We start from the raw sequence: 10032 nt of genomic DNA, 5'->3' as shown, positions 1-10032 counted from the left end.
CCCCATTTGGGCGCAGGTACTCATGGAGGGATAGTCCCGTGGGTATTAGGGGTGGTAGTGGGGATGGGGAAGTGCGGTGGGGGCTCGCCTAGCCCCATGGTGGGCTTGTGTTATCCAGAAGCTGAAAATGGTTTAAATTCTAACTTTTTCCGGGTAAATCACAACAACACAATCAGAACCATCTGAGGCTTGTGATCTAAATCGCATTTTGGGATACTTCCCAGTGCAGGCGATTTTGCCCAACAGCAAACCCTACCTAGGAACTTCTGGGGAGGGAGGGAGAGAAGGGTGCGAGTTCCCCAGCGCATCTTTGAGAAACGCTCCCAGATACATTGCTGTGGAACTTGAAAGTTACAGCCCACTAATTTCCCAACTGCATCACTTCTTTTGAGCCTGCATACCAAAGGATCTTTGAACTCTCCATATGTTTCTCCAACACAGAAGGTGGTCCTTATTCTTTTCTATAGATGTTCAAAACATAATCTTCTTGGTAGCCTGACTGAATCAAGGTAATTGCTATAATCCTTCAAATACCTCATTACATTACAATTCTTGTGAAAAAGTTGTATGTAAAAATTACACAGAAATACTTCACTTTTTACTAGACACAATCTCAAAATATGAAACTTTTAAACTTCTGAAGCTATTCTTAAAATAGCTTTTTTATAAAGTACAAAACAGCAGGCTTCAATATTAGTTTTCAGGAATCGTATTTATTTGCTAAGTGTTACAAAATTCAAAGTAATTTAAGTCCTTTAAATTGCGCTGCAGTGGATGGTACTATGGGTCAAATTTGCCAGGTAGTTCCAATAAAATATCAATTAAACAGGACCAGGCATTTCCATTACATAATACGATAACCCTTCCTTTTAAAAGAGTTGTTAAGTTTAGGGGGAAGAGATTTAGGGTTGCCCTTTACCCTCCAGAGTTAGGTTTGTTGTGGGGGAATGGGACTCATTAACAAAAGGCAAATAACACCCACATATTACAGTCCAGGAAACAATTTTAAACCATATGGAGAAAACCAGTCATATCAAACATGGCACTTTCCAACAAATTATTTTATCACATCATTCTGTGCAACTGCTAACTTTAAAATATATTCTGGGCTGTGCTTACTGATATAACAATTGCTTTTTACACAGCAAAAATATTCAGTTAGGCAATAATTCACACAAAAAGTTTGCATTTCAGGTAATAGTCCAGCAGAATATTTACATCACTTTGGTAGTTACATTAGTCCCACCATACTCTCACTCATATCCCACAATTTCCTTGCAACTGCATCGTCCATTGCTTTAGGCAATAATTCCTCTTGTTTGCAGTCTCCAAAATACTTCCCTGACACATCTTGAACTTCTGGAGAGGTAGCCAGGTAAAGTGTGGTCTGTGCTCCTTGTTCTGGCGTTTTAAAGAATGCCCAGGACACCAGCTTGAAAACCGGCAATCCGAGTAAAGGGATATTGATATGTCTTCCCAGGTTTGTGCGTACAATGCCTGGGTGCAGCACATTTGCAGTGACGCCGGTGCCTTCCAGCTGTTTGGCTAGTTCGCGAGTGAACAGGATATTGGCCAGTTTACTTCTGCTGTAACCAAAACTTTTGTTGTAACTTTGTTCACTGTTCAGATCATCAAAGTTGATTTCACCGTACTTGTAGAGCTTGGAGGATACCACCACTATCCTGCTTGGGGCAGAGCGTTTGAGGAGATCAAGGAGGAGATTAGTCAGAAGGAAGTGCCCCAGGTGATTCACCCCAAACTGCATCTCAAAACCATCCTCAGTTTTCATGTAGGGACACTGGAAGATTCCTGCATTATTGATTAGGACATCTAGCCTTGGTTCTTCCTTTGAGGGATGGGGAGGAGGAAAGAAATGTTTTTAAAACTTTTCATCCATTACTATAATGCATTATTCACAAACAATTTAAAGCAATTGGAAACAATAAGAATTCTCTGCCGTCTGCAAGTTTATTAATGCTAGTTAAATAAGGAATACTTTGCAGGTTTATCTTGTACTGCGAATTCACCTTTTTAAAGAAAAATAACAACGGAAAAGCCCTCATAAGAATGGAAATTCATTGCAGGTCCTGATACAAGCTGGGTCTTGGATACATTCCTAGTTTTGGACCTTTCAAAATTCATAATCAAATAAAGCTACAGGTGCTGGAATGGATGTAAAATGGAAACAAACCAAAAAATATAAATTTTTTCAAAAACAAAAATGGAAGCTTATGTGCGATGGAAACACACATACACACAAACTAAAAGCCTTCAATAAATTACCCGACAACTCTTTGGAAAGTGTTCAAATATTTACAAATGGCAGCCAATTAGTACCATTACTGTCATCAAACAATAAGGTCTCCTAAATTCTTTAAATGTGAGCGTATCACAGTTCAAATACTGTGCTACCACTCTTGAATCTGAAGTGAGAGAAACTCTGGCACTAAAGCTTGAGTATTCCTTATTTACCAGAATCTCTCATCTTTGTGGATATAGTTTGTACCATTTCACATAAAGTGAACACATGATTGTTGGTCATCTGTCTTCAGTTTAAAGGAAAAAATTATCACCGTAAAATGTATTTTCACTTTTGAAAAGTGCAATTGGTCTCACCCATTCTGAACTTCCTAGTTCACCAACAGTAAAAGAAACTTTATTCTAATCTGACGAAGACTTGCTCAATCCATATATGCCAACTCTTAAGAATTTTCCATGAGATGTGATTTCTTCATCAAATTCAGCCTCAGTTCTTTATGAGGCAGATTTTTTACACAGAGGATGGTGGGTGCCTAGAATTCGCTGCCGGGGAAGGTAGTGGAAGCGGATACGGTAGTGACTTTTAAGGGGCGTCTTTACAAATACATGAATAGGATGGGAATACAGGAATATGGTCCCTGGAAGGGTAGAGAGTTTTAGTTCAGTCGGGCAGCATGGTCGGTGCAGGCTTGGAGGGCTGAAGGGCCTATTCCTGTGCAGTAATTTTCTTTGTTCTTATGACCTAGCGAGAGGGCTCGGAAAATTCAGGATGTTTTAGCAATCCTTCTGTGCATGTGCACCCAATTCAGGACTGCATCCGCGTACCCAAACAGACCTTTCCTATGTGTTTACCAAGACTACAGATAGTAGCTGCAGAGGAAGCCAGAAGAGGGACCTGCCGAAGCACATTGCTTTGTCGAGCCTGAAGCCCCCATGAAACTGCCTCTCACAGAGACTGCCATCTTATGACCTAGTGAGAGGGCTTGGATAATTCAGGATGTTTTAGTGTCTTTTTTAGTGTTTTTTTTTACTGTCTCACAGAGACTGCCATCTTTTCCAGTTATTCATGTGCCTTTGTGTGACAGCTTGAAGCTCTTAATGATGTTCTGAGTGATGCCAGGCAGATTCAGATTCACTCTGTGAAACGGGCCAGTACATGTGCACTGACTAGAGTTGAGTCCTCATCGTCTGCTGTTCAGCTCTCAGAATTCTTGGCATTAGTTTTGACCTCAGTAACTTACCACAAGCAACAAGGAGCTAGAACATGTTTTGACCATCAAACTAAGAACCCCTTTCCGCTTCCCCATTACCTCCTTCTACAGACTTTAAATATCCAAACACCTGAGTTCTACATCTTCATGAATTCCATGGAGGCTCCAGCTCGGTCCAAATCTATGTCTGGTTTGCACTGTAGTCATTGCTCCCAGAGGAGATAGAGCTAGTTCCTACATAACATATATTTGAAGAGAAAGTTGCAGGACAATGGGGAAAGTGCAGGGGTGTGAAACCAACTGGATAGCCCTGGTCCAACTTTTATTAATAGCTCGCCTTTTATTTACAAAAAGGTTTTTGTAAAGCAGTAAATTTTGTCAAGATCTCTGACCTTCTACAGATTAAATAAGCCATTAATGAGGTTTATAAACCAACTGCCAACCTACATTGGTTTACATTTGGAAAAAAACATGATCTTTATGCTAAATCTCTTGATTGTTGCAACAGTTGGGTTACCAACTTTTCAGGTAACGTGAAGCTGGCTGCCAAAATTAAAATTCAGGAAGCCTTGATAAGCTAACCTACCCACACTCTACTAAAATGTAGCCTAATGGTGATCTGTCTACAAGCAATTCTCAACATGCTTCAAGATCAACTGCAACTAGTAGTTTCAGTAGTTGGGACGTGGCACTGGGCAAGCCTGTTGGTTAAGTGGAATGACTGGAGGGAGACATTTGAGTTATAACCAGCATGTTGGAGGGAGTAATATAAACAATATAAACTTTAACCAGGCATGAACCATCTGATCTCCATGATACTACCTACCCCCTCCCCGGCCACCCCACCTTACTATAACCCAGGGTTCAGCTGCTGCAAAAGCAGTGTGATGTGACAAAAAGCTTAATATCATTGAGGCAAGAAAATGTTTGTAGCCATGAAGGAACTCGGAAAAAGTAAACCTTTGAGGCATTTGGAAAAACAAACTAAGGTGTGCAACAAAACTATATCTTGGCTGTGGATTAACAACTGATGACATCTTTAAACAGCTGCTACAATTCAGTCCACATGCACAGCACTAAGGAAGTAGAATGCCCTTCACAATGAGGATTCTCTGGTTGAACAATTAGTGGTTTTACTGACTGCAGTACTGTAACTAACAGTGAACATGAACAAGCAGCAGCAGAGTGTGGCCATCGGAGCTGAAGTATTTAATAAAACCCTACATACCCAGCAACTGGAATGGAAAACGCTGAGAGCTGATAAAATCAAGAGTTCACACAAAGAAAAGCAGAACAAAGGGATTAAGAAGATTAGTGGTAATGTTAAAAGAGAACATTCTGCTAAATGGAAGCTGCATCCAAAGAATAATATTGCAACAGTTCCCTTGGTTTAAGTCACAAAATCACCTTTTGAGGACAAATATCTGAAACATGTTTATCTTGTACATATAGATTTTAAAAAGTGTTAACAGCACAGGGCAGATTGACTAATAGATTTCAGAAATATACAATCCTAATCTGTTAAATAGTTAAGTGAGAAAAGAGATATGCAATCCTGTTTTATAAACTAAATAGACTTTCTATTCAAAGGGGCATATGTTAGAAATGGTCTGTAAAAGCCATTTGCCTATGTACTTAATAGCTCCCTTCACTCTTGGACAGTTCCTTTGAATGGAAGGGGGTTAATGTTGTCTCCATCTTTAAAAATAGAGATAAGACCTGGATAATTTCTGGTTCATTAGTTTGACATGAATAATTGGGAAAATCCTTGAGGAAATCACGAGGGATGTGATATATGACTACTTACAAACAGAGGGACATATTAAGGAACCGAACACAGTTTCAAAAATGTCTTACACATTGATTGTACTTTTTGCGTAGGTTAAAGTCCAACAGGTTTATTTGGCAGCACTAGCTTTTGGAGTCTCAAGTTCCTTCTGTGCTTACCCCAGTCCAACGCCGACATCTCCACATCATGGCTTTTTGAGTAGGTCAGCAATGAGGTGGATGAGGGAAACCTAGTCCATAGTGTTTACAAAAACCATTTGGCAAGACATTTCAAAAGAAACCTCTGCATGGTCAATGCCTCTGGTATTAGTAGTGGTTTATTGAGCTGGATTGAGAACTTTCTGGAAATACAAATCCATCTACAACAACTTAAGGCCTATGGTCTTCCAACTGGTGATGTTCTAGAGGGATCGCTATTGGAACTGTAGCTCTTTACTGTTTTTATTCATGATCTAGATGCATGTATTAGAAACAAGATCTGAAAATTTGAAAACAATAATAAAATCTGTGAGAATGTTAAGATACTTGACACTGCTGGAATACTGCAGCTGGAGCTTGGTTTATTGGAAATTGGGCTCATGATTGGTAAATGAAGTTTAATTTGGAAAAGTATGGTATTTGGGGAGGACAATGATCAACCTACACGAACCCTCAAGTGAAAATCATAAAAGATTGAGAAAGAAAGAGATTTGGACATTCTAGTACACAGATCTCTTAAGGTTCATGAAGAAGCCTGAGAATCGATAAAGAGAGTTAACAAGGTGTCGGGAGCACTGAACTATAGTCAAAGCATACTGTGATGGTCTTTGTACAAGAATTTTGGTCAAGCTCCAGTCGGAATAGTGTCCAGTTTTGGTTTCCTTATGTGTTGAGCGATATTGAGGCTTTGGAAAGGGTGCTGAGTGGGCAGTTAGACTATTTCCCAGTTTAAAGCACTTTAGTTAGCAAGACAGATTAAAAGAGCTGGAAAAGTGCACTTATAAGTTCACTTGGGGGTCATTTGATCAATATTGAGATGGTGATTGCGTTTCAGTAGACATTTTGTTCCAACTAAATAGCATGGGAAGGACCAGGGGATTACAATTTTAAATTGTGTAAGGCCAGATCTAGGTTAGACATCAGGAGGTGGTTCTTTTCCTAGAGAACAGTAAATCTCTGGAGCTGGTTTATGGTTAGTCCAGATGGCACCAAATCACATGCCTGGTTATTGCCCCTGTATTCAGTTAGCTATCACCAGGCTGGCTATTTACCTCAGTCTCTATTTTTCGTTACCAAGTGCTGGATTATTAGTGCAAGGACTAAATTAGTTTATCTCTAATTTCTACCCAAGTCAGGTTTAACGGAAATCCTGTTTTATCTCCAAATTTGGTATATTTAACATCAGTAGCATCCCAGATGTGTCCAGTTCCAATTTTTTATAACTCTGTTCTTGTGTAATTACCCACAAAATTTATTCTGATCCCAGTTATTATCCCCTCCCCAATTAACCACAGCTCGGGGTTACTATGACAGCGTTCTTTCAGTGTCAGGATATTTGTTCTAATCTCTAGTCCTGATTTATTCTCCTGATCACAAATTATTACACCAGTGTCCCTTATTTCCACGTCTATCCAGCCCCTAAACCTGGATTACTGTTTCAGTTTTACACGTTTACCAGTGCACCTGAATCCTGGATCATCATCTTTCAGTCCTAAAATATCTAACTATTCAATAATTAACCTCTCCCTGGTATAAGAGAGCCCAGGTATTCACTCAATATTTATCCAGTCCCCGTGGATTTACCCAATATTCACCCAGTTCTTAGATTACCCAGCCCCAGATATTTATGTAGAGCCCACGGTATTTCTCCCTGTTATTCCCCAAATGTTTACCCACAGTGAATGTACCCAACTGATACGTACCCCCAGGTACCTACCCAATATTTACCCCCGGGTATTTACTCCCTGGAAACTCCTCCCCTTCCAATATTCACTCTCGGGTATTCCACCCAAGTATTTACCCAGTACTTCCCAACCCCTCTGGCTGTTTACCACAGGTATTTACTCCCTTCCCAGGTATTTATCACAAAGTATACCTCCACTCCCTCCCCCCTAGGCATTTCCCCACTCATTCCTGGGTATTTTTCTGGTACTTTCTTCCCCTTGTATTTACCCAATATCCTCTACATGTATTCCCTCCCTATGCATATATCCCATAGATACTCCATCCCCAGATATTTATCCAGTATCCCTCTGGGTATTCTCCCCACACCCCCTGTATTTCCCAAATACTTGCCCATGGCTATTTACTCTCTTGCGTCTACCAGTATTTACCCCTGGGTCTTTGCCTGGTTTACCTCTGGGTATTCCCTCCCATGGCTATTTAACCAGTGTTTACCCTCTGATATTCACATGGTTATTTACACCCTCTTTCACTATTTACTCAGAATTTAACCGAGAGTTTGATCAACATTTACCCTCCACTGGGTATTTACGCTCCCTATTTATCTCCTCTCCAAGTATTTGCCCCCTACCCTGAGTGTTTTTTAAAATTCATTCGTGGGACATGGGCGTCGCTGGCTGGCCAGCATTTATTGCCCATCCCTAGTTGCCCTTGAGAAGGTGCTGGTGAGCCGCGTTCTTGAATTGCTGCGGTCCATGTTCAGTGGGTTGACCCACAATGCCGTGAAGAGAGGGAATTCCAGGATTTTGACCCAACGACTGCGAAGGAACAGCGATAGATTTCCAAGTCAGGATGGTGAGTGGCTTGGAGGGGAACTTGCAGGTGGTGCTGTTCCTATTTATCTGCTGCCCTTGTCCTTCAAGATGGAAGTGGTCGTGGGTTTGGAAGGTGCTGTCTAAGGATTTTTGGTGAATTGCTGCAGTGCATCTTGTAGATGGCACACACTGCTGCTTCTGAGCGTTGGTGGTGGAGGGATTGAATGTTTGTAGATGTGGCGCCAATCAAGCGGGCTGCTTTGTCCTGGATGGTGTCAAGCTTCTTGAGTGTCATTGGAGCTGGACCCATCCAGGACCCATCCTGACTTGTGCCTTGAAGATGGTGGATAGGCTCTGGGGAGTCAGGAGGTGAGTTACTCGCTGCAGTATGCCTAGCTTCTGACCTGCTCACGTAGCCACTGTGTTTATGTAGTGAGTTGACCATTGAATGTCAAAGAGTGGTTGTTAGAGTGCCTCTAACCTCCTTAACCTGCTCCCCCAGATTTGCAACCCTCCCTGGTGTATTTACTCCTCCCCCCAGGGTATATACCCCCATCCCTGGGTTCTTTTTCCCCATCCCTGGGTTATTTACCCCATCCCTGGGGATATTTAATCCCCCCCCCCCCCCCCCCAGGAGTACTTACCCCCTTCCCCAGGGGTATTTACCCCCCCAGGGTATTTACCCCCTCCTAGGATATTTACCCCCTGGGTTATTTACCCCCTTCCCCGGGGCATTTACCCCCTCCCCCAGTGTATTTATCCCCTCCAGGAGTATTTACCCCCAGGAGTATTTACCCCCTCCCCGGGGTATTTACCCCCTCCAGGAATATTTAACCCCTGGGGTTTTTTTATACCCCCCGGGGTATTTACCCCCTCCCGGGGTATGTACCTCTGTGATCCGCTGGCAGAAGCTCCTGACCGAGCGGAGTGAGGCCAGGTCCAGGTGCCGGACCAGCAGCTCCCCGGCTCCGCCGCTCTCCTCCTGGATCTCCCGGGCCGCCTGTGCGGCCGCCTTCTCGTCGCGACAGGCGAGGATGACCCGGGCCTGGAGCCGGGCCAGCCCTGCCGCCGTGGCCCGGCCGATGCCGCTGTTGGCGCCGGTCACGATCACCGTCCGGCCCCGCATCGAGGCCGCCTCCCGAAGCGGGGCAGCGGCAGCCGCCATGAACCAGCGGCCCAGGGAGATGGCTATGGAGAGAGCGGCCACCGCCGACAGGCATAGCGCGAGCATCCTGGCTGCAGTACCAGGCAGCGCCAGCTGGGGCCAGTGCTGAGTCACCCCTAGCCCAGTCCAGCCTGATTGACAGCTCAGCTAATGTCAATCACTGCCCCAAACCCAAGGCTGCTCTTTCAGCTTATTTATTAGTGTCACAAATGGGCTTACATTAACACTGCAATGAAATTACTGTGAAAATACCCTAGTTGCCACATTTCAGCACCTGTTCGGGTACACTGAGGGAGAATTTAGCATGGCCAATGCACCTAACCAGCACGTCTTTCGGACCGTGGGAGGAAACAGGAGCAACCCGGAGGAAACCCACACAGACACAGGGAGAATGTGCAGACTCCGCACAGAGTGACCCAAGCCGGGTATCGAACCTGCGCCCCTGGCGCTGTGAGGCAGCAGTGCTAACCATTCTGCCACCGTGCTGGTATCTCCTGGGAGCTGAGAATCTTTTGCAAGCAGGATGACTATCACCTATTGATGCACATTTTGCTGCAAGATTGCTGCAGCTACCTCTTGCTGGTGCTATCCACTGGTGTTCTGAAAGGTGATGGGGCTGCTGGAAACACGGATCCTCTCAGCTTCCCATCCATTCATCTGATAGAAGAGCTGGGCTTGAGGACCAGGCAGGATGTGCTGCTTTTGCAGCTTTCTTCATCAGACTCTGATGAAAGCTGAAACGTCGGCTTTACCCTAAACCTGATCCTGTGATAAAGGGGGGAGGGGTCACTGAAGCGAAAACAGGCATGCTACTGGTGACTGTTACCATGATGTACTATCCCTCTTATCCTTCTCAACCTGTCTGCAGCTTTTAACAAAGTTAGTCCTATTATCCTCTCTGCCTTTGTCCAGG

General features: G+C 43.6%; 1 protein-coding gene across 1 annotated transcript; it reads right to left on the bottom strand.

The window, feature by feature from the left end:
• Positions 1 to 693: 693 nt before the first annotated feature.
• On the bottom strand, positions 694 to 9205 carry rdh14a (retinol dehydrogenase 14a). The gene is made up of 2 exons (XM_078213048.1): positions 8844 to 9205; positions 694 to 1846 (listed from the first exon to the last, which is right to left on the bottom strand). Exons 1-2 carry the CDS (start codon positions 9183 to 9185, stop codon positions 1232 to 1234), a joined length of 957 nt encoding a protein of 318 aa, XP_078069174.1. The 5' UTR covers positions 9186 to 9205; the 3' UTR covers positions 694 to 1231.
• Positions 9206 to 10032: the final 827 nt, after the last annotated feature.

This window comes from Mustelus asterias, chromosome 5, assembly GCF_964213995.1.
Source record: "Mustelus asterias chromosome 5, sMusAst1.hap1.1, whole genome shotgun sequence".
NCBI classification, from domain to species: Eukaryota; Metazoa; Chordata; class Chondrichthyes; order Carcharhiniformes; family Triakidae; genus Mustelus; species Mustelus asterias.
The sequence above is the reverse complement of the archived record's forward strand: the minus strand, read 5'-3'. Positions and strand labels throughout refer to the sequence as shown.

Excerpts from the sequence above, each read along its gene's own strand:
- rdh14a (XM_078213048.1), bottom strand. The coding sequence starts at position 9,185 with ATGCTCGCGCTATGCCTGTCGGCGGTGGCCGCTCTCTCCATAGCCATC. Across the intron at positions 1,847-8,843 it reads TCTGCCAGCGGATCACAGAG|GAAGAACCAAGGCTAGATGT; the intron begins GTACATACCCCG and ends CATCCCTCAAAG.